This window comes from Colobus angolensis, unplaced genomic scaffold, assembly GCF_000951035.1.
Source record: "Colobus angolensis palliatus isolate OR3802 unplaced genomic scaffold, Cang.pa_1.0 Scaffold63, whole genome shotgun sequence".
NCBI classification, from domain to species: Eukaryota; Metazoa; Chordata; class Mammalia; order Primates; family Cercopithecidae; genus Colobus; species Colobus angolensis.
In genome coordinates, this window is record NW_012119932.1 from 2,112,048 (window position 1) to 2,137,492 (window position 25,445).

The window sequence follows — 25,445 nt, forward strand, 5'->3', positions numbered from 1 at the left end:
AAACTAGGAATATAAATAAAAAATAATAAAAATATAAATATATACACACATATATACACACACACATAAAATAAAAATAATTGCACAGAACTCTTGAGTAGATTATCATCCCCTTATTAGTACAAAAGACACTGAGGCTCAGCCAGGCAGGGATTTTCTTAGGGAAACAGAGCAATTAGCCTGCAGGCTCTCGGATCCAGCGCTCTCTGTGGCACTGAGCTGCCTCCCTTAGTGACTCACATCTGGGGTGAGGCACTTCACTTCCTGCTGGCTCTCTGCTGGGTGACTAGAGCCGCTGCTCCCCAGGGCGAGCCTACACCCTGCTTTATGAAATCACCTATTTTGCATTTTCTTTCTCTTCCCTGAGGCTAATCTGGAACATTCATGTTCTGGAAGTGACATCTCATTTTTTGCACAGGTACAAACAGGTAGGAGTAGCAGTTGCTTCGTGTTATGGACCACCTGAACACGGCCAGCTAATTTACCTTCAAATGAGAGACAGTGTCAGGAGAGAGGGTCTCTTGAGTGGACCTCATGGTGACTGTGGAAATGAACTCCCCACTCCCGCCTGCTTTAGAGCTGTCAATCTTAGCGTGGACTCAAAAGAAACAAAATAATGACTCTGAGGGAAAAGAAAAAAAATTGCTATATTTGGTCTCTCTAGTGCATTTCCCTTTTGTTTTGTCTTCTTAGTTATTTGTGCTTGCAAAGACAAAATGTGAGGGGAGCCATGGCGAGTTCAGAGCTGAGGTTGGACATGAAAGGGTTCATGTTTTAACAGGGTCACTCTGGCCCCTCCACTGAGAACAGGCGGCAGGTGGGCAGGGACCGAGTGAGGAGACCTTTTGGGAGACCACTGCAGCAAGTCAGATGACAGATGGAGGTGGCTTGGCCCAGCAGGTGGCTGCGAGGTCAAGAGCAATGGCTGGAGCCACCCTCAAGGCAGCATGATAGCGAAATGTCATTTAACTAGAGTAGCTCCCATCCTTGGACCTTTAGGAAGTCTCCTTGTTGTTTCTCCTGCTGTAAAGTCAGGTATTAAGACACAGTATTCTCTAAGGTCTCTTTAGCTTTGAGGATGGACAAGGAGGCAGAGGAAGTATTTACTGGTGATAGAAGTTGGCCCTGTATGAGTATATATGGACTTATTTTATTTTATTTTATTTTTTGGAGACAGGATCTCGCTCTGTCACACTACATTTTTTTTTTTTTTTTTTTTTTGAGACAGGATCTTGCTCTGTCACCCAGGCTGGAGTGCAGTCATGCAATAACAGCTCACCACAGCCTCCAACTCCTGGGCTCAAGTGATCCTTCCACCTCAGCCTCCCAAGCACCTGGGACTACAGGCATGTGTCACCACACCTAATTTTTTAAAAACATTTTTTGTAGAGATGGGATCTCACTATGTTGCCCAGGCTGGTCTCGAACTCCTGGGCTTAAGTGTCCCTCCTGCCTCAGCTTCCTAACGTGCTGGAATTACAGGCATGAGCTACTGCACCCAGTTCAATATACACTTTTTAAGATCTGCGATTTTTGAAAGTTAGAATTCATGCTTAGACCCAGATATATTTTTTGAATCACTTCATTCATGAAAAATGAAGTCTAGAATTCAAATAAGGACAAGTGTAATCTCCATGGTTTCTGCCAGACAGAAGGACAAGTAAATCACAAGAGAGGCTAAACTGTGTGTCCTGTGCATCACAGAGTCGAGTATTACCAGCTCCTGGGCTCTTCTGATGATCCATCTTTAGGTTGGGTGGGAACCCCATGATTCTGCATTAAGTTGATTTTGCCATCTCTTCAGGAGGCTGACTCTGCACCTAAGCTATTCCTCTTCTCTTTGAAGACATTCTAGTTGGCAAAGGAAGGAGTTATCTGAACCTCACAGTATTTCGTTTTTTCTGGCTTAAGTTTCTGGTTTCAGACTTAGGACTTCTGATTGACAGCACCTCGTGAATATTCAAAGGAGATACAGAGGCACATTTTAATTTGATCTAATAAGTGACAGACGATGCCTTTTCCTTTTGAGAGATTGGTTTGTTTAAAGTAGCACACAGACCTCGTGGCTGCCATTCCATTGGTATTTTTGACAGAGTATCCCTGGTATAAGAGTAGAGCTACTTTCATAAATTTGTTAGTTGGTCTGGTATGTTTATCAAATATCTGTTGCCTGAACTCAGGAGTCTAATGAATAACTAGCAGATATGACTTAACCATGCAATTCCATTCCTGTGAATGAAATAACAACTCAGTTGGTCAGACTTGATTTCTGAGACTGGTGAAACATCATATCGAGATGTCATTTTTATAGGTACCTTGATGGTAAAAGTATAGCAAATTTTGGATAGAGACTAGTTGGTCTTGCCCAAATGACATCTTTTCCTTTCATTACGTACATGCCTTAAATTCTAGACCAGCTCAATGTTCTCATGAAGGCTCTCAGACCCACATAACTTTGGGAAAATGTTCCCTTTTCTGAATTCATAGCAATTACTGTCTGTATCACTTCTTTGGAATTAATTATGTACAAGCAGACCCCAAATTATGGCAGGCTTGTCATTGAAAAGTTTACTTGTACTTTCATTGTTTAGAACTTGGAATAAATGGTGGTTGGATTTCCAGCTGGCCCACGGAAGCCTCTTTAACCTACAATGTATTATTAGCCCTGTCGTTGTTCCTCATTGTTTTCAAGGAAAACGTGTCCTGACTTCCAAGCTGGACTTTGGGAAGCTGGGAAGAGATCTTTCTCTGGAGTTCAAGCCTCTGGGGGTGGCATGTGACTTGGCATGTCCCCTTCTCTCCTCCCTGACTCACAAGGAGACATTGTCACTCTGGATGTGACAAGAAGAGCATCCCTGGGCATCACTAAAGCCAAAAGAAATATCAAGTGTGAAATTCTATGATTGTGGTTGTTTCTCAAAAACAGGTGTTCAGTAGGCATTTGTAACTCAGAAGCTTCCTGTACTTAACTGTGACAAAGCTTATATGTTTATATTAAGCTTTTAATATTTTATGACTGTCTTCATGGTTTATGTTCCTGGTGTACAGGAACCATATCTCAGTTTCTTTGTATGCAGCAAATCATCCAGTCCACAGCTAAGCACATAAGAGCAGCTCAATAAACATTTATTGATTCACAATTACAGCTACATGAAAAAGCAATTCAGACAAGAGCTGAATCAGTCAGGCACTATTAGGCATCAAAACAGATAACCTAATGATTTCATGCATACCTGGTTTAGCTGTCTTTACCTTCAGTCTTATAGCTCAGATGCAGTTTTAAAAGGATGCCCTGAACCTAGCTTTCTTTTTGCCCCTGGACCTAAGCAGATGTGCAACCCTGACTGCTTTCCTGAAATGAACTTAAAAGCAGCTCTGATACTCTAAACATTCTAATTTGGATCTGTAAGCCCAGCACATTCTATTCTGTGTTCACATTTAGTTTAATTCTCCTACCCTTGCTCCCTTTATGTGTTTTCTGATATTGTATTAAAAAATGTCTCTCCCTGCTGCTTCAGGCAGTTCCTCATCCTAGCCAACTCTGTGTATTTACATTCCTGTTTAGTAGCACTTAGTAGAGTGCTTTGCTCAGACTAGAAACTCTTGACCACTTAGTATATCCCAGGCTGGCATAACACACTGAACTGTAATGAGTTGTTGCATCCAATGGGGTAGACACTATTATAATCTCTATGTCACAGAGGAGCAAATGGAGGCAGTGCAAGATGATTCCGCCAAAGGTCCCAGATGCTAGCAAGTGTTAGAACTGGGATTTGAACCCAGGTACTCTGACTTGGAAGTCCATTACAAGTTTGGTTGACGAACATATTGATTGACCCGAAGGTAGTCATAGCAAGTTATACCAAAAATGAGTTGCTTTATCAAGAGGAAGAGGGCAGAATGGAGGTAATAACTGTCCTGGTCCTTGCCTTATGAATGTCAACATTTACATTGCTTGAACATGGGGTATTCTTTCATTTCTCTATTTTATTAAAAGTAGAAAAAGTTCAAATTTCCTTTAGAGCAATGTTTCTGAGCTGGGGCATTTTGCACCCCCTGGGCAGGACATTACAATATCTAGAGATGTCTTTGATTATCCTGGCTAGGGCAGGATTGGTGGTTGGTATTTGCTACTGGCTTCCAGTGGGTAGAGGCCAGAGATGCTGCTAAACATCTGCTATGGTTTGGTTTGGATATGGTTTGTCCCCACTAAAACTCATGTTGAAATGTGATCCCCTGTGTGGCAGTGCTGGGAGGTTGGGCCTAGTGGAAGGTGTTTGGATTATAGGGGCAGATCCCTCATGAAGAGCCTCTTGCTGTTCTCAAGGTAGTGAGTGATTTCTCGCTCTCACTCTTGAGAGATTGGATTCATTCTCTCAGTAATGAATTTGTTCCCCTGAGAGTGAGTTGTTATGAAACCAGATCCCCCTCAGGTTTCTTCCTCTTTGCCTGAGTCCACTTCTCCCTTGACCTCCTCTGCCATGCTATGATGCAGCACAAAAGGCCTTGCCAGAAGCTAGGGCCATGTCCTAGAACTTCTCAGCCTCTAGAACCATGAGCTAAATAAGCATCTTCTCTTTACAAAGTACCCAGCCTCAGGTATTTTTATAGCAACACAGAATGGACTAAGACAACATCCTACAATGCACAGGACAGCCCCCTATAGCAAATTATCAGGCCCGAACTGTCAACATTGCAGAGGTTAAGAAACTGCTTTACCAATATGCTAAGTCTAACTACTTAGGATATCTCTGATGTGACTCACTTTTTACTATACCAGCAAGAAAGGAAAACAATCCTTCTTTTCCCATCATTCAGTCTGACTGTCCTCTAGGAGGATAAAGCATGGTTTAGGAAATATTCAAAGGTCTTCCAGTCACAGTGAACATTTTTCAATGACATAAATCCAAATTTAGACTTGCATTTGATTAACTGTTTAACCAAGGATCCATCTCACCCCTAAAAGTTACCAACACAGTAACCCTGAATTCTCATAAAACGAGAAAGTGATGTGAAATGATTAAAAGCAGACACAAGCTGCCAGTTGCCATGTGGGCTTCCTCCTGTACATAGAAGGTTCTGCTAAGTCTAGCATGCCTCAAAAATCATAACAGAAACTCAAGTTGCTTGCTTTTCTATAGCTATAGGTGCTCAGAATGGGCAAAATTTTTCTTCCTAGTGTAACTCTATACTAATTTGTTGAATGTAGCTGCTCTACGTATAGAATAGTGTAAAAATACAATCTCAGTTCAAGTTTACTGTGTCCTGAAAAATCAATTTGGAGGAATTCGTTACACATTTCGAAGGCCAGGTAGTCACTTTGCAATGGGCACTCTTGGATTTTGAGTGTTATTTCACTAAAGATATTTTACATTACAGTATATGATCCAAACTACAAATAGAAAATAGCAAAACATAAATGTCCTAGAATTTTACAATTCTTAAGGGCTGCTTTATGTGCCATGAATAGAAATAATGATGCTGTTTAATGAAGTAATTTTACAACCTAGAGAAGACAGAGCCTCAGGCACTAAGCCATTTGTCACACATGGTCTCCTTGGGCAGTCTCTCCCAGTCACTAGGACCATTCTCTACTTGGAGTCCTAGCTGAACGGAAGTCACTTGGGTAAAATCACTTCATCACTTAAGATTGCTTTCTTTTATAGAAGCTCAGACACTAGAATGGCTGTTCTGAAAGTCAAAGCAGCTATGATCTGTCACTATACCCCAAAGTCCCTGGTATTCCTGGGAGGAGAACCCTACCATCACGTGAATGTTATTCCATAGACACTGTGTTCTCCAGATATTCTAGATGCAATTTATTATTACTAGATGCTCATGGAAGCATCTTTAGAAAGAAAGAGATGCCAAATTCATTAGCACAAGGTATGTGACTAAATATAACACTCAAGACTCAATTACTTAGTCTTGAGCGAGCTATTTTCAAGTCAACAGAGCTGTTACCAAATCATGTTCCTTCACAAAGCTACCACTGGATGTCTTCAGAGTATGAATGTGGAAGGAAGAATTTTTCCCTCTGATTTCTAACATCCTGCAGTTATTTGGACTATTATATTGAAGTGTTCTTCAGAACAGCATAGGAACCCAGCGGTGCCAACAGAAAGCACAGCCACCGATTTCTCAGCCTCCCTCCTGTGTTTTTGCAGCTTCACATCTTTGATGTAAAATGTTACTTGAGAGTCTCGTATGAAAAACACTCTCAGATGTATTTGCTTTTTAATATTATGAAATTGCAACAGAAATTGAATTGGTTCTTTATAGGACCCTGTGCTCATGAAGTTAAGCTTTAAGGGGTTGAAAACTCTTTAACAATACTTACACAGATTAAGTATTTCTAAATAACATCATCGTATAGATGAGACAATGGACTATAATTTTGCGCTTCAGTAATTGTTTCTGATGTTCCTGTTTTTAACATTTTTCTTTGACATAGTACTCAGATGCATTGAAAAAATTAAGTATACCAAGAACGTTGTCCTCTCTCTTCCCCTATTTCTGCATAATTGTGCTAATATACTAGCTAGGGCAGTTATATTTAAAATGGGACATGTATATATTTAGCAGCATAATTATGCAAATTCTGTGTTTATGATTGTAAATATCCTTTAGGAGCAGTTACTTAGCATGTAGTCCTGAAACAATTTTTGAAGAATTCTGGTTAAAATGTTTAGAATTCACTCCTGAATTAACTTCTGTGTTGTGTGAAGGTGGGCCTTACAGTTCACATTTGCAAGGCAGAATAGTGCACAGTGGTAAACAGTATGGAATATGTAGAATTCTTTAATAGTCCTGGACATTTTATGCCACTTACTGGCTTTGCAGCCTCGGGCAAGTTACTTAACCTCTCTGAGCCTCAGTTTCTGCATCTGTAAAATGCAGATAACGACAGTACATACCTCACTGGGTTGTCATGATGATTACATCATATAATGTATAGAAACCACTTCGCATAGTGCTTGGCTCATAAAAGGCTCTCAACAAATGATAGGTGCCATTCACCTCCTTCCTACATATCCCCCAGGAATGCTACATGTCAGCCTAGTTACCAAGATATCTAAAAGAGTTCAGGGCCAGATTCTGAGCTGTCCTTGGAGGAGGAAGTATGGCATGAGCTCCACCCTTGTCACTTTGTCCCATTTAAGAAACAATGGGGGAAGCACATAGGAGTGCTGAGGACAAAAGTTCCAGACTCAAGTTCTTTTGACCAGAGAATTATTCTTCACCTTTGACATGTGTCTGAGTGGAGTTAGCGGGGAGTGTTTAGGTCTTTCAGCAATAGTGACTCTAAATGTAGACAGAGAGAGAGAGAGTGTGTGTGTATGTGTCTGTGTGGGGGTATGTGTACGTGTGTCTGTTCCGTGTGTGTCATGTGTCTGTGTCTTTGTGTGTCCATGTGGTATGTGTGTGTCTCCGTGTGTCTGTGTGTCTATGTGCAGGTCTCTAGGAAAAGAGAATCTAACCAGCCCACATATAACCAAGCACTCCAATTCCACCCTCTGGAGATAAGCTGATTACAGGTGGGGAGTCACCTTGGCAAGATGTATGAGATAAAATTCTTCCTCTGCTATTTCATATTATGGGGAACGAAAAATGTGAACATGTAACGTTACATTCATAATTTCAATCATACGTCAGAACACAGTGGTGATAATGACAGTGTATTTTAGGTGAATATTCATCTGTTTAGTCAGTTTTTCTTATATTTGTTAAACTGGAAAGAGAATAATTTGGATTTTCTAGAAAGGTTCTCTAACATGTAAAACTCAAGTCCATAGAATTTTCTGAAATTTTACAAAACAGAAGTCTCTGAGGTTGGCAGATCTTTTTTAAAAAAAGGGAGTGGAGGCCCTAAAAGAATACCCATGGTACCAAAAGCTAAAATCCTTCAAGATTTTGATCCCATACAGAGATGACTCCACAGGTCAGCAGAGGGTTTGTTTTTTTCTCTCCGTAACTAAATCTCTTGAAAAGTGAGGCTCAAGGATGTACATTAAGTTGTGTATGTGTGGTAATTACATGGGTGACATTGAGCTAGGTTCTAGAAAGAAGGCACACACCATCTTTGGTTGGCCAAAAATTTTGTTATTTCAGCACTACTCCCAAAAGAATATTACATCTAAACTAATCTATCTTCATGCAAATTCAGGTTTTTATCATCCAAGAGCCAGGGTGGAAACAGTTCAATATGATCATGGCAAAATCAACTCCTGATGCTCTTCCATCTAGGACAGGTCAGTGTGAGAGGCAGGGGGATGATGGGGAGGATGGATTCTGGCTCTCAACATTATATGCAGGAGACAGATTGTTTTTATTGTTTCCTGGACTAAATTCTTGCTCCTGTAAGTTCCATCCCCTCAATGACATACCATTTTCCAACCAGCACCTCACAGCCCACCAAAGGGGACAGGTGTATTATCTTTTCTGTGAAGTATGCAGCACAGGCTTCCAAGACTTATGGCACATCTTGGTAGATTCCTCTCCAGATGTCACAATGGTTTGCTCCAATGAACCACTACGAAGGTTTATCCTATACCCTTTAGCTGTCTGTAGTGATAGGAAGAGTCCCTTTCTTTGATGCTTAGAATTTCACTTCATGGAAACTTCAGAAAGGAGAGAATGAATACTATTTTCTAACTCTTATATTTTCTTAGTCCTGTTTCATCAAGCCAGTCACTGTTGTTGTTATTCTAACTACATGAGAGAGGTAGAACTTTTTGTTTCATTAATGATCCCAAAACTTTCATGTTCATTCTCTTTCCATCTCCTGAAATCTTTCTGCTATGATATTCCCAGTACCTGAACAAATACGAAGGGATTGCCCTTTCATAATAAAACTGTGCTAAAGAGGACTTCAGGACTTTGTGACTTGTGTGTGAAAATAGTAAGGTAGGTCACATTCCATTCACAATTTTGGCCTTCTTTTTATACGGTATGTAACAGTAAGTGATATTAACATTGTTTAGTGAGAAGCAGTGGTTCTAATAAGGTACTGAATAACTGAGTATCTGGACATCTTATTTGTCTTTTTTCTTTTTGAGATGAAGTCTTGCTCTTGTCGCCCAGGCTGGAATGCAATGGCGTGATCTCAGCTCACTGCAACCTCCACCTCCCAGGTTCAAGTGATTCTCCTGCCTCAGCCTCCCGAGTAGCTGGGATTACAAGTGCCTGCCACCATGCCTGGCTAATTTTTGTATTTTTAGTAGAGACGGGGTTTCACCATGTTGGCCAGGCTGGTCTAGAACTCCTGACTTAAAGTGATCCACCCGCCTTGGCCTCCCAAAATGCAGGGATTACAGGCGTGACCAACCGCACCCGGCCTGGACATCTTATTTTTCATACCCCTTAACTCATATATAACAATAGGTAGCAGCATGCTTACACGTCTTTTGGACTCAATTTCTTTGGCTAGATTTTTATGATTATTTTGTTGACTTCTTTCAACCAATTCAGGCTAGAGAAATTTCCTTTATCAAAATTAGCTTTTCTATTACTATATGAACTTTGGAAGGTTTTCAAGATAGAGTAGGAAGCATCTGAACTGGTAAATTATAAAATATATCTATTTAAAAAGAAATTCAAATCCCCAGAGAGTCTTTCACTAGGAAAATTTTGCTGATTTCAGCACCACTCCTAGATAAGTATCAAATCCAAGCCATTCCATTTTCATGCAAATTCAGATTTTTATCCTCTTAGAAAACAGACACATTCTTTCCACTTCCCACAACCAGATGAGAAAACAAAATTGTATTCTACAAGGAAAAACACAAACTGCTATTTCCAACAGTTAAAACTGAAAACCACTCCTTATTTTCAGCAGTAGCAGATCAATTATTATGACCTTTTGATCTTTTCATCTGGCTTCTGCTAATGACAATTTTCTTCCAAATTATTCAGATTTATACAAACGATAATGCTGTTAGATCCATGCTCCAGAGGCACAAGGGACTGATTACTATTGCTGGTGCACCCGTCTTCTTGAACATGGCTTAATGGCTGTAACCTCTGCCAGTTTAGAAACTCTTTGCAGACAACGGTGGCTTTGACACCACTCTGTAACCCCTACAGCATCCACAGGGCATGCTGCAGAGATGGGTGCTCAGACATTTATTCTGTCAGTTTGACCCCTGTAGAGCAGCCCATAGTGACACATGGGCCCAGGTACCACCCTCGGTCACCCTCACTGCACCTTACCTGGTCTCTCTGTCTTTGGGTATCGTTGCCGTGCTGTAAGCAAAAACTTGCTTCTCCACTAGAGGAGGGCCAAGGTCTACAAGGCTGGATAATCCTGCAGTGCTCCGTGGCTTTTCTATATACACCAAGGTGCCTGGCTCCTTTTTAAAGGTCTGGCGGCTCGGTGAGGCCCGGTCTGGCTGCATGGTGTGAGGCGGCCCGTGGGCATTATAGTGAGCATGCATGTCTATCATCCTCAGGTCACTGACTCTGTGAGGAGAGGCAGGGGGCGTTTTGGAGCCCAGTGTAGGCAAATGGCTATCTGGATATTTCCTTGATTTCTGTCTGTACAGTGATTGTTCCATATGCATTTCTGCTTGCATTGAAGGGTTACAATAAGCACTCGCTGACCGGATGGCGGTGCGGTGATATGCAATGATGTGGTCAGGGACATCCAGTGGGTGTCCACCATGGGAGGAGGCTATGCTCATCCGTCCCTCGTGATAAAGGTAAGGATCAGCATAGAAACCCTCATTTCTGTACATTGCGATGTTTTTGCCACTCATGTCTTCATCCGGTTTGACATCTCTTCTTTCTAAAATGGCGCTTGGGCTTGGAGAGATGGGTCTGGAGACTGGCAGGCTGGAGATTCTGTCCCTGGGGATGGTGGCATTGCCAGGAACAACCATGGAGCGGGTGCCCCCATAAGGAATTCTGGATGGGGAGGGGGGCATGGAATGGGGCACTGGAGTAGACGGTGGGGAATTTGGAATTGCATGGGGTGGATGAGCAGTAGATCCGGGGCGAGAGGCCCCAGGGCCATCTCCTCTTGCATAAACAAGTTCTCTCTGCATCTGAAAAGAAAACAAAGGATTAGAAAGTTGACTTTGATATTCATGTTTCAAGAGAAGTCTCAGTGTGTAACTGTGTGGCTTCCCCTGCAAGATGTACACACCCTCATCCTGGAATCTGTAAATATGTTTCCTTACATGGCAAAAGAGGCTTTGCAGATGGGGTGGAGTTAAGGATGGTGAGATGGGAGATCTTTATTCTGGTGGACTCAAGGCAATCACAAGGGTCTTTATACGTGTAGGAGGGAGGCAGGGAAATTAGCACCAGGGGAGATCTATGATGATAGAAGTCGAGTTAGAAGAGTTTGGAAGGTGCTATGAGAAGGGGCCATGAACCAAGGAATGTGGGGCAGCTCCTAGAAGCTGGAAAAGGTGAGGAAATGGATCCCGCTATGGAGCCTCCAGAGGGAGGGTGACCCTGCTGACACATTGATATTGATGTGCAAAATCCACTTGGGACTACTGATCTCCATACAAGTAAAATGATACACCTATGGTGTTTTAGAAAATTATGGCGTTTTGAGCCACTAAATTTATGGTAACTTGTTACAGCAACCACAAGAAACGAATACACCTGATGGAGAGTGCAATTTTGTGGGGTTTCAGGAAAAAATAGTGTGATGGCTTAAATTTTAATGTCACAGCTTCTTAGAGATGCTGCTTAATAAATGCAGGTCTAGTGTATCAATAGTGCTAATGTTGCCTCTTCTAAAACTTGTCATGAGCACATTTATCTACCTTTAGCCCTGGGAAATAGTAACCATGTTTCCCATCTTTCCAAGTGGATACAATCTAGGGAGATGAGCAGGGGGAAAGGAGATACATGGAGGAAAACCTGGAAGGTAAGTTTCATTCATTCACCAACTCTTCACTTGAGCGTATGATAAATCAGCACAGAGAGGCTGGAAGGAAATATTTAAGCAATAAGAGTACTATGGCAGTGGACCCTTGAAGAATACAATTTTGAACTGTGCAGGTCGACTTATACACAGATATCCTTCTTCCCCTGCTACTCCTGAGAGAGCAAGGCCAAGCCCTTCTCTTCCTCCTTCTCACCTATTCAACATGAAGTTGATGAGGATGAAGACTTTTATGATGATCCACTTCCACTTAATAAACAGGAAACAAATTTTTTTTCTTCCTTATGGTTTACTTAAGAACATTTGCTTTTATCCAGCTTACTTTATTGTGTGAATACAGTATATAATATATAACATACAAACTATGTGTTAATCGACTATTCATGTCATCTGTAAGTATTCTGGTCAGCAGCAGCAGTAGGCTGTGAGTAGTTAAGTTTGCGGGGAGGTAAAAGTTTTGCGCAAATTTTTTTTTTTGTTTTAGATGGAGTCTTGCTCTGTCTCCCAGGCTGGAATGCAGTGGCGTGATCTCAGCTCACTCACTGTAATCTCTGCCTCCTGGGTTCAAGTGATTCTCCTACCTCAGCTTCTCAAATAGCTGGGATTACAGGCGCGGGCCACCATGCCCAGCTAATTTTTATATTTTTGGTAGAGACTGGGTTTCATCATGTTGGCCCAGCCAGTCTCGAACACCTGACCTCAGGTGATCTGCCTGCCTCACCCTCCCACAGTGCTGGGATTATAGGCATGAGCCACTGTGCCTGGCCTCTACACAGATTTTTTATTTTATTGTTTTACTGTGTGTGGGCGGTTAGCATCCCTGACTCCCACCTTGTTCAATGGTCAACTGCAATTAGCAACTATGCGACTGTGTTTAGCAAGGGAGTAGAATGAAAAATACAAACTAATTCAGGATATGATGATTTCACATATTTTTACTTTGGTCAAGGTGCCACGGGGAAATGCCCACTGAGATTCTCCAAATAACTGAGGGAAGGAGAGACAAGCTCCACCCATTCTTCAAGTTCTATTGGTGAGGTCACAGGAGCCCACAGTCCCTATCCTGACTTCCAGGAGATGTGACAGACAAGAAGGGTATAAATGGATGGAAGGTGGATGAGGTAGGGACCTGAGGAGAGAGGTGGCAGCTCGAATGGCAAGAACCAAGATTAGCAGCTAAGAGACCCCATGATGTGGGTGACGCAGATGAGAGTAGGGATAGTAGAGGCACCAGGAGAAGGTTGAAAATGAAATAGAGCCTAATGCACAGGATACAAACTAACTGCTTCTTTATCATAAAAACTCATTGCATGTAGTAAAGGGTATTTACCAAGCACTTGGTAAGTGCTTGGCATTATTCTAGGATGTAGTTCTAAACAAGCCCCAAGCTCCATGGAAACTCCCAAGGGCCATGGAGAGGGCACCTTCTTTCTTAAACTTCATAGATGCTAATGCAGGAACAACCAGTGGGACTCCCACGGCTTCCTAATCTTGTTCCTGGAATGATCCAGCAGTGTAGAATCCCTGCCCTGCAAGTTGTACATAGAGAAGTGGATTTCATAATGAAAGTGACCAATGAGAAGTGCAAATAAGGTGTGAATATGTAGCAACAAAATGGAGCCCTTTTTGAACACATGACCTGGGCACCGCAGAATTGACCTCTTGGCTCCTGTAGGGGCTGACTATTTCTGGGCCCCCTGGAGTTTGCAGACTCCTCCCTCACAATTACAATTTTATTTCCACTTCCCCCCTGTTCCCCTCCCAAGACTCACACACAGAGCTCCCACTATGATAGGCTAAATCTGTTCTCCCTCCTCTAAACCTAACTTGTGATATGCTGATGCTGTCCAGGGTCTCTCTCCCCATGTCCTAGTTCTTGTGGATCCATACCTAGGTTTGTGGTCAGGCTCCAGGTGCGTCTGCTCTGCATGGCCCCTGCCCTGATGCTCCAGCCCATGAGGTCCTGCTCACTGGACACCCTCATGACTCAGGTGCTCAGTGCTTTAGACCAGAAGGGACAATCCCAAGGTCATTGTGTGATAATACACCTGATTGATGCTCATTCCAGGAAGGCTGGGCAACCCCGTGACACAGGTTTTGCAGGAGAGCAACACGGATCCTCTATAAATACCTCTCTCACTCTGCCTTCACAATTCAGAGCTCAATAAAAAGCAAAGTATGGCTCAGCAGGAAGCAGCACAGGGCTTCACAGGTCATAAAATACAGAAGGGACTGGCTCAGTGAGCAGCGGATATCTGGGCAAATTCCCCACATAATCAGATTACACAATGCAATAACCAACCAAAACCAACATCGAGATAAATTCATCACATCGACTCAAACATGCCACTGTTCATAAAGCATTACATGGTGTCCAAGGCAAATCACATACAACAAATGGTAGGTACTGTTGTCATTATTGTTATTAATTCCAGAAAAATATTTAAAATATGTAGAACTGTCTGGGCACAGTGGCTCAGGCCTGTAATCCCAGCATTTTGGGAGGCCGAGGCAGGTGGATCATTTGAGGTCAGGAGTTCAAGACCAGCCTGGCTAACATGGCAAAACCCCCACTCTACTAAAAATATAAAAATTAGCTGGGCGTGGTGGCGTGCGCCTGTAGTCCTAGCTACTCGGGAGGCTGAGGCAGGAGAATTGCTTGAACCCAGGAGGCAGAGGTTGCGGTGAGCCGAGATAACACCACTGCACTCCAGCCTGGGTGACAAAGTGAGACTCCGTCTCAATCAATCAATCAATCAATCAACATAATATCTAGAACCCTCTTTGTATGAACAACAGTCCTAACTAGGTCAATCACTATTCCCTGTTCTCTTTTTCTTCCTTAGCCACCTTCAGAATACATCTTGATCTGGGGGACTATGACCTCAATTAACCAGCAGAAACTTTCCTCTTTTTGGCAGGAGTGTAAAAAGGGACATTAAGATTTTAGGGGCTGGGTGCAGTGGCTCATGCCTATAATCCCAACATTTTGGGAGGCTGAGGTGGGCAGATCACTTGAGGCCAGGAGTTGGAGACCAGCTTGGGCAACATGGCAAAACCCCATCTCTATAAAAAATACAAAAATTAGCCAGGCGTGGTGCATGTGCCTGTAATCCAGCTACTCAGGAGACTGAGGCACAAGAATTGCTTGAGCCTGGGAGGCAGGGTTTGCAGTGAGCCAGGAATGCACCGCAGTACTCCAGCCTGGCCAACACAGCAAGACTCTCTGTCTCAAATAAAATAAAGTAAAATAAAATAAAATAAAATATTCTAGGGAGTATAGAACTGTCCAGAAGGATAAAGAATATTAGTAAAAAGAAAATGTACAATTTATTTAAATTCATAAAAAGCTGAGTACATGTCTTTGAAAACAGCAAAGGTATTTACATAGGTATTTTAAAAACATGCTTGGTGACATGCAAAAATTGGTTAGAAGATATATAAATAACCTTTAAAATGAAACATTTAAAGATCTAATTAGAAAGAATATCTCATTAGATTTTCTAGTGGTATGTGTAGATGAGATTAGAAAGAAATATAACAATTAACTTAAAGTAATTCTAATACATTATATTGGGCATTCATGTGGGAAATGTCGGTGATAGTCGAAATATTTGACAGCTAATATCCAGTATGGCATGGACACCAACCAACCAGAATGGGACTTCAGCCAATGAGGATGGATGCTTGCCATGAACAGTCAGCATCCTGGATCTGGAGCTAATCCTGTGTGTCTTCCCTGCCCTGTCCACTTCAAAATAATCTTGCCATCATCCAAAAGGGTCATCAAAAGAGTCACCGTCAACCTGAGTTGTCCACAGTGGCATTGAATACAAACATTCGGTTATGACAGAATTGGTAATCTGAGGTTGAATGTCTCTATCAACACAGGTGACTTAGATGTTGGAAGTCTTGGCAGAATTCTTACGTTGGTTTGCCAAGCTATGACTGACTTTTCAAAACGGAGTTTTAAAAAGAACCAGGATCATGTATTTCATCCTCGGCTCTAAATAGAGCCCAAGAAGAAAAATGACACAATGATCCCAATATAGAGTGGGAAAATTTGTTTTAAAACCACAACTAGAATGAACCCTTACGATCAGACAACTTGGGAATCCTACTATAAAAGACAGGGACCAGCCTAAGGCGACTCGCTCTTAGGATGTAGGGGAAGGTAAGGGGACATCACTGGAGGGATGTTTTCAAGCCTTCAGTGTGATTTCCAAGGTCACACTTACAATAAAAAGTAGAATTTAGAGACTCCAGAATCTGATAGACTAAAGCAGCATGATGGTTAAGATTGTATAATTCACAATTTAAAACAAACCCAGCCTTTGATGCAGGTGTTCTTACTAAGGAGAGATCTTCCTAGAATCTGTCACCAACACAGATTTATTTTGTTTTGGTTTTTAACTGTTATTTTGCTAATGAGTAAAGATATGGCATTAAATACATACTGGGTTTTTCCTGCACTGGTACTCAAAGTCAGACCTTGTGGGAGAAAATTATACTAAACTGACAAAGAAAATAAATAAGCAAAACACACACACACACACACACACACAGAGTTGCCATTCACATTAATATATCTTAGTCCCTTATTCTACCACTGATCTCTCTGATGCTACTAATGTTATCATCTCTTTTCCCTTAGTGAGTTTAAAGTAACTAGCTATGTTCTATCATTGACACTTTTTCCCCACAGAATTTCAACACTAATGTCACAATGTAAGCTTTAAACAATTTCATTTTACAGCAAGAAAGAGATGACCGACACAGAAAAATAAAGATTCTTTCAGCCCCCTTTCTGAATACAACTATTTGCCGTGTGCACCTAAGCCCAGACACAGAAAATGTTCATTCACCTGCCCTAGATATAATGGCAATGTATGAACAAGACTGTTCTACCACATTCATCTGCTTGGTTAGGCACTGTCTTTTCTTCTTTCCATTACTGCCCAAACCTCTATTGTCTCTTTGTTATTTGAGTCCTTCCAGTTCTTAGAAAGAGGGTAGTTTCTTCAAGAGCCTCATCATAATAGCAGGCTGAGAGGCTGGTGTCCCTGCCCACAGACTGCACACGGATCAAAATGCTGTTTACACCATACTTCTGAAACACTAGAAAGTATCTGGGGCCATTTCATATTAAGATCTGAAGTCTGAGTTAGAAATTCTTACATGTAGCTATATTTTATTTCCCAAAAGTATCATAAGTCAAATCGAATATCACTCATTCAGAAGTTTCTTGAAGGTAAGATAAGAAACAACATATTAAAATTGTTTCCAGAAAAAAAAAAAAACCTAGTAGAAAAGATATTTGTTTAAAATCATCTTGGGAAACTGCCTCATGTAATAATGTCTGTGGAGCATTAAAATATATATACGCGCGTGTGTGTGTATGTGTGTGTGTGTGTGTGTGTGTGTATATATATATATTCTTGTGGAAAAGGAATATTATGTACAGTTTGTTGTATTTCAAACCCCACCCTTCCAAGTCTGGAATTTGTAAACATATCACTCAATCAGACCACACAGTGAAGTAAGCAGAGAAAACTGAAAAGGAATCTTATGACACTCCTTCACCCTCAAAGAATTAAAGCCACTTACTTTTTCTTAAGGAAATCACCTGTGTACCTAACGCCGTGAGTAAGCACATTCGCTCAGGTCCTGATTACATGATTCCTTTGTTTGCTGGCTTCATCTAAATCCTTGGTTCCACACTTGAATATTTTAGACAGCTTCCTCTTCAGAGACAAAATCATCACAAAAGACACAGAGATCCTAAAATGCTTCTCAGCTCGAGTGTTCACAACCAATAAAGACCATTTTGTAATACCTAGTTTTCAGAGAGAAGCTGACAGTGGCATGGATAAAAAGTAACCCTCCCCGTGATAAGTCAATTTCTCCTCCCCTTGGAAATTAGTCACTGAATAACCTCAGCCCACATCCAACCACAGGCTACCTCACGGGTGACTCAGTCCTTCAACAATTGCTTACAGGGAAAACACCAGTGAAGGAACTTTAAACGGCCTAGGTAAATGGGTTAACAGCAAAGGAAATATTACAAAATATATTTCACCGAAGGCAAACAGGATCATTAAAAAGGGCAAACAACCAGCCACCGAGAAATGAAACTGTCAGAAAACCCAACATATTCAATCCAGAGGAACCAACTTTCAGATCAGTTTTCTGTTGACTTAAAGGTGCTACTTAAACCTAGACCAGCACCCAACACCCAGTTTGCTGCCAGACTTTTGAAGTCTGGGAATTGACAGCTGAAGGAAACATAAGCCTCTTCCCCTGGTTTAATACCAGAGGGAAAACATGAGGGAGATAAGGAGGCGGTCTATTAATTAACCAGCCCTGTTTTACCAAGCTGAACTTTGGGTAACAGCCATTAATCAGTCCTACATAGAGCCGGGCAAGGAACTGCAATCGCCCTGGAAAATACATCTGAAATGAGAGGGAAAGATAAAGAGGGCAAACCGTGGCTGTGCAGAGGGGATTCTGGAAAGGAAACCAGAGCCCTTCTGCCTCACCCTAAACAAGATGAAGGACGAGAGGTAGGCGATCCCCAGAGACCTCTGGGTACAATCGCTGTCAGCACAGCCGATCTCTTCCAGGGGAACAGGTACAAGAAGGTGCGTGTCCACAACACGAAGTGACTTGTGCAGCTCTCAGCGGAGGACGGGAATTAATGCATTGCTAGCGAAAGGTCGGGGAGAAAGGAAGCACCTCCTGCGCTCACAGGCTGGCTCTGATCAGCATCATGTTTTCTGGGCCCTTGGGGACTGGGTGGAACCGAAAGCTATCCAAGTGGGAATACGGTGACAAGGAACTCCACACACTGGGCTGGAAGCCCCACTGGCTTCACCCCACACCCGACTACCACACTCTGGGCAGCCTGTGCATTTTAAAAACATTTTAAGGCTTTTAGAGGTTGTTCTTGCTGACCAAAAGAATTCCATGACGTCTTTCAAGTTCAAATCCAGTCCTTTGCAGGCTTTCTAAAAAAACTGTTTACTGCCATCAAATCACTCTGTGGTTATTAAAGAAGGGGGCAAATGGAGCACGTAACATTGCCACCCTCCTAAGATGTCTCACTAGGAACGATATTTGGGTGCAGTGGTTGTAACAGATGCCACCTAAGAGGTCGGAAAACAGTAGAAGGAATGTGGAAGCTCTTGTTTTGATTTTTAATCTAATCAGCAAGGGTTTGTTATTTCTCACCAGAGTATGGGAGGCACACACTATCAGTTTCTGATGAATCTGGTACACATTAGGCAGGTTTTGTGTCTTCGGTCAAGCACATACTTTCCAGGAAGGGGGATGGAGGGGTGGTCCCCCTTATCTGATGACGCCGCGATGCTGCCCCTATCACATCCCCCAAAGACCCTGTTTTATGGCGTGACGTGTGCTAACAGACACGGCTCTTATAATTCTTCTTTACCTGCTTATTACGGGCAGGGTTGCTTGTTGCAGTGACTGTTTGTGAAGGGTCTGGGGTCAGGCTGTTCCCCAGGAAACAGAGCAGTGAACTCTCTCTGTCTCTCTGCTGCTTGGCTAAGAAAGTCATGCCATGTTCAACATGTTATCCCATATCTGCTATGGGCTAGGTGCTATGTGGCTCACACCTGTAATCCTAGCACTTCGGGATGTGGAAGCAGGAGGATTCCCCAAGCCCAGGAGTTTGAGACCAGCTTGGGCAACATAGGGAGGCCAAGTCTGTACAAAGAGTAAAAACTTAGCTGGGCATACTGGTGCCTGCCTGTGTTCCTAGCTACTTGGGAGGCTGAGGTGGGAGGATCACTTGAGCCTGGGAGGTTGAGAGGCTACAGTGAGCCAAGATCACACCACTGCACTCCAGCCTGGGTGACAGAGTGAGATCCTGTCTCAAAAAAAAAAAAAAAAAGGCAACAAAACAACAAACCACAAGAAACCTTGTTCATTACGCTAGAGAGAAGTGGCTTCTGTTGACCCTGTTACAATGAGAGTCGGTGGGTTCAATGCGAGAAGTCTGGTTTACCTCTCCCTTCCCTTCCTTCCTGCCAGGTTCACAGCAATTTCCTTTCACTTTCAAAATGCTCCAGGGCACTGTCTGTAGCATGTGCACATGGATTCGTCATTACCAGAGCAGTTATTCACTGTCAGGAGTTTGAAAGCCAGCACAATCCTGCGGTGAATCGGGATGAGTTAAATGCTCTTTAGCAAGCACGGAGTTCACCCAAGAGAGAGGTGGAGCTCAATCTCCAAAGGCCCCAGAGTACCCGCTAATGAACCAGACAAGCCAATTTCCTAAACAATATTCTGGTGTCCTGGTGCCATCTAGGACCCAGTGGCTTAATCTTAGTGGAAGGCACATTCTCCAGAGAAGGGCTCGTTTAGGCCAACTCACCACAAAGTTTGGTTCAGTATGAGTGTGTGCAACCATTAATACCCCCAGCTTCGGTTTGATGACTTCACCAGACCCTTCTCTGCCTGCTCTACCTTGGGACATTACAGCCACTGCCACATTACTCTTCCCACCAGCGTATAAAGTGTCCTACTCTTCATTTTCCCTCTTCCTTTCATTGACTAGGCCTAAAAGCAAAGTGGAAGCAATGTATTCTTTCTGAGTCAGTGTTAAGAATGGACATGCTAGGAAATATTCAGGATTACCTCAACAGGAAATAATTTTTATGCTCCAATAAAGCCAGTAGTATTGTGACACGTATTCCTTCCTATTTTTCCTTTCATATTCATTTCTTCATTGGCTTTTAAAAAATTACATTTGCTCAAAGAAAATCTAAACTGTGCCTATAGATATGAAGATGATATTAGGAAGGGAAGGGATTATTACGTTGAAAAAATTTCAAATTCATCTTGTTTGCATTGGTAAAATTGGGAAGATTGCCATTTGTAAGGTTTTAGTTAGCCTATTGTTTCATTTGATTGTAAATGGAATGTCTTCCAGACATGAGGCAGGCAGACAGACTGCTGCCAAAATTATTTAATTCCCAGGAAAGAGATGGTCCAGTCAGCGGTTAGCTTATGGCTATATTTAAGATGAGCGTTATTTCTATAAATCTTTTGACACAGGAACTCTACTGAGCCCTCCAGTGGCCAGACCTGGCTGACCAGTGCTGGGCCCAACAGTGATTAAAGATCTCAATCGGGAACAGAATAAAGAAGCAATGTTAAATAAATCATTTCGCTTCCAAGCCACAATCAATAACTGTGCAGTGCTGTAGGATGGATAAAAGAAAAATGTCCTTCTCACTGATACTCAGTCTTCTGCTGGGCTACTCCTGTGTTTTCCAGGCCAAGGACAACCTTCTTTTGTACCGAAAATAGTTACAGTTTGTAAAATGATATCTTCTTTATACCACTTGCAACAGATGGTACAAATAACTCCTTCTCTTATCTCCATCTCTGCACATCCACCCATTTCCTGGACGGACCTTGTTCTTTTATGCACAACTCCCTTTCAATGTTTCCTAGATTGGATACTAGGAAGTTATCTACAGCACCCAACTACAATTTTTTAGTGCCTTAGACTTTATTTTTCTCTTTATGACAGTTCTTGAAACTCCTATTTAACTTGTCAACCACATGTTGCCATATAGGATATATTGCTTTATTTGCTTGTGACACTTCATATTCTAACAAGGGATTTTTAAATCCCTGTGCTCACCATACCCCACCCACAAACACTCCAATAGTCACACAGCAGTTTGCAGTTTACAAAGGGCTCTCAATTGTGACATTTCATGGGCTCCAGAACTCAGTGAGAGACACAGGACAGGTATCCTACGTCTTTTTGAATGGTTGGGAAACAGAAGTGCAGGGAGTTAAGAACCTCACCCAGCTTCCCATAGCTGCTAAGCAGTGAAGCAGCAAGAACCCCAGCTTCCTCGGTTGTTTGCGTGTGACCTGCTGTGCACTTCAGCACGCTGCGAGCTATTCTGCAAAGAACGATGCTCCTCATGCCTACCCACGCATGATCAATGACGGATTCCTTATTCGATTTCTGGCCTTGGTGTGAAACATGAACAAGTCTGTCTGAGAAGTACCTCACTCCATTCACCGGTCCAGATTTTCACAGCAAAGGAAAAGAATCACTGGGGCATCTCAATGGGCTTCAGCTTTAATGATTTAGAGCCTCTCTTGACTTACAATTAGGTTTTACCTACTTGCCTCAAAATGAGTAAGTTATACAATTAGTTATGTATTAGTTATATTTAACTAAGACATATCAGTATATATGCTTGCATATATTATACTTATATATACCTATCTATATTATACATCACTCAGTACTATATAGATATCCCCATATCACATAAGTTATATATACGTATACACATACATATATGTGTATGTACACACAGACACATGCACAAGGTCATCATCAGTCACAGGCACCAGATTATTTATAAAATAAAATATCTGAGCCTTAGCTGATTAAAATCCCTTCCCATTATAACCCTAATTCTATTACGGGGTGACATTCCCAGGACCACGCCCCTCAGAGATGCATGCACTGCCCACAGAGGCACAGGGTCTCCATCGCTGCACTCTATGCCCTTCTTTCTTTTCGCTGGAGAGACTGACCAAATTGATTATATTGTGAACAAAAATAGCTAGCTAGAGCATTATATAACTTTACGATGATTACAACGTGAGAATTAAAATGTATACATATTTTAGCTTGATGATATTAACATACCTAAATTTACACAATGAGGTGATGTTGATCTGTGTAGAATTTTATGCTATACAGCCTGGTGCAGTGGCTCACATCTGTAATCCCAGCACTTTGAGAGGCCGAGGTGGGCAGATCACCTGAGGCCAGGAGTTCGAGACCAGCCTGGCCAACATGGTGAAACCACGTCTCCACTAAAAATACAAAAATTAGCCGGGCATGGTAGCATACACCAGTAATCCCAGCTATTCGGAAGGCTGAGGCAGGAGAATTGCTTGAACCTGGGAGGTGGAGGCTGCAGTGAGTCAAGATTACGCTGCTGTACTCCAGCCTGGGCAACAGAGCAAGACTCTATCTCCCCCGACCCTACCCCACCAGAAAAAACAGAATGTTATGCTCTACAACTGCAGTTTAAAGGATAGATACAAAGACAGCCAGGTAGAGTGTTATATAGCTTTAGGATGGTTAGAACATGAGAATTAAAATGTATATATAATTTAGTTTGAAGATATGATATACCTAAACTTAAACAATGAATCGATGTTGATCTATGTAGAATTTCATGCTACACAATTGCAGTTTAAAAGATAGATGGTTTTCAGAGCCCATGAGAGTAAATGGTGGTAAACACATTGGGGAATGGCAGATGTCAACTTGGAAACCATATGGCCATTTATTCGTGGTCTGTCAATGTCTTCTCACAATGGAGCTACTCAAATCCCAGGATGTCTGTTTCTGTAATAACTCCTTTCTCATGGCCTCATGTGGTCTCAGCTTCTCACTACCAATTGCTCCCTAGTAGGTTTAACCCCTTCAGGCCTGTCTCATGCCTCCCTTCACTGCTCCTCCTTCTTAGATCACAGCTTTTCTGAAACCAACTCTGTGGACTTAGGTCACCGTCTTAGCCCTTCTATAGGAACCACATTCCATTGCCTGCATTCTGTTGTGTTCATATTGATCTCAGTAGGATTTGTGTAGGTTCTATTACCAAGCAAAAGAGAAAACAGCACAAGGTGAGCTGTGTCTGTGGAGCAAATATTAAAGGATGTATTACGGATGACTTCCAATGAAAGGTGTTTTAGTTGTGCCATTATTCTGATCCTCAGCCGAACAACATCAGCCCATGTGTCAAGAGAAGAAAGGATTGTCTGAGAGAACAGTCCCAGAGGGTAACACTACAAGACAATAATTCATAGATCTGCCAGGTTCAATTTTTACTCAAAATAAACATGAAAAAAACAATGATGGGGACCCAGATTAAAACAGCCCTCGTGCCAATTCTTCCTGGGTTCAGAGGAGCCGCCTCCTCCACTGTGAATGCCCCACTGTGAACTTTTATTCAAAAATAAAAGAAGTTCCATGTGTATCCTAGGTGTACTGAGTGTGCAAACTGGGGAAATTCTTGCATGTAAGGCTAGAAGTTGATGCCATTTGTTACACAATTTTATAGGCTTATGAATGAAAAATGTGTACTTTCCCAGTTTTCATTAGTTATGAAAAAATCTAAGAGGTTCTAGGTTTATAAATTAGATGACAATAGCTTTGAAAACCCATCTGCTTTCCTTGGGTTTAGTTGGAGTCTGTGACAGAGAACACGAGAGCACCTGCTAGTTTGGGGGCCAGGCCAGTTGCTCTGAAAGCCCCCAGGTGTGTTTCCCAGCAGTCGGTGCAGCAGGGTGATGGGGGAAGAACACCAAATGGGGAATCCCGGAACCAGCATTCTGGTCCAGGTGTTAATATTGTTTTCTTTCTTTTCACTTTTTTTAGTTTTAAAGAGACAGGGTCTCATTCTGTTACTCAGGTGTAGTGCAGTGGTGTGATCCATAGCTCACTGAAGCCTGGAACTCCTCCGTTCAAGTGATCCTCCCAACTCAGCCTCCTGAATAGGTAGGATTACAGGTGTGCATTACCACACCTAGCTAATTAAAATTTTTTTTTTTGTAGAGCTGAGATCTCACTACATTGCCCAGGCTGGCCTCAAACTCCTAGTCTCAAGAAATCTTCCTGCCTAGGCATCCCAGAGTGCTAGGATTACAGGCATCAATCATCACGCCTGGCCAACATCCCTTTCTTTATCTGTAAATAAGAAATCTCATGTAGATTTTCTCTAAGGCCCATTCCAATGATGAGATTCTGTGGATCCATATATTTACTGAGTAGCTACCTATATACAAAGCCCAGCGCTAAGACTGATGAGGGAAAAGGGATCTGTAAGACATGATTTCTACCTTTGAAGAACTTATGTTCTAGTAGGAAAAATAAGACATGTGCGTGAACATTAAAATATGACAAAGCAAGAATAACTTTGCCAAGTGTCAGACGAGTACAGCAGACAAACACTCTGGTAGTTCATTGAAGAATGAGATTCTTATGGTTGGGGTGGCCGAGGAACACCTTTCTGAAGAGGTGAGAGTGGGTTCATGAATGATGAGCAGAATTTCAGTAGGTAAGAAAGAGGTCCCTTTCTTAGGTGTTCCAGGCAGGAACAAAGGCATGGTCAAGGATAAGGGATAGGAAAGTCCAGGTGCCCTGGGTGAATGGCTAGACTACTGACCCAACAAGTGAGTTACTCTCAGACAGTGGTTCTCCAGCTGTCGGACGGTGGGCATCAGAATCGCCTGGAAAGTTTGGTAAATCAGATTACCAGGTCTAACATCCACTGTGTCTGATTCAGTAGGTCTCAGGTGGTGCCGAGGAATCTGTATTTCTAACAACTCGCCAGGTGATAGTGACCTGCTGGTCCAGGGAGTGCTCTTTGAGAACCACTGCTTTAGTGAGTAGAGGGACGTGGTAATACAGGGTCACTGAACGTTCACATCACAATCTCCATTCTACCGTGAGCTTGGTTAAATCCTTTGG

At 42.3% G+C, this 25,445-nt stretch overlaps 1 protein-coding gene across 7 annotated transcripts in view; it reads right to left on the bottom strand.

The window, feature by feature from the left end:
* Positions 1 to 25,445, bottom strand: part of KIAA1217 (KIAA1217 ortholog) — an 865,191-nt gene that overhangs the window by 62,564 nt on the left and 777,182 nt on the right. For 6 of the 7 annotated variants that reach the window (XM_011963834.1, XM_011963832.1, XM_011963833.1 and 3 more), the window contains one exon: positions 10,213 to 11,045. In XM_011963834.1, the coding sequence (XP_011819224.1) occupies positions 10,213 to 11,045 (833 nt within the window). Of the gene's footprint in view, positions 1 to 10,212; positions 11,046 to 17,509; positions 17,796 to 25,445 lie in introns of those variants that run through there. The other variant, XM_011963838.1, reaches the window with a different exon arrangement.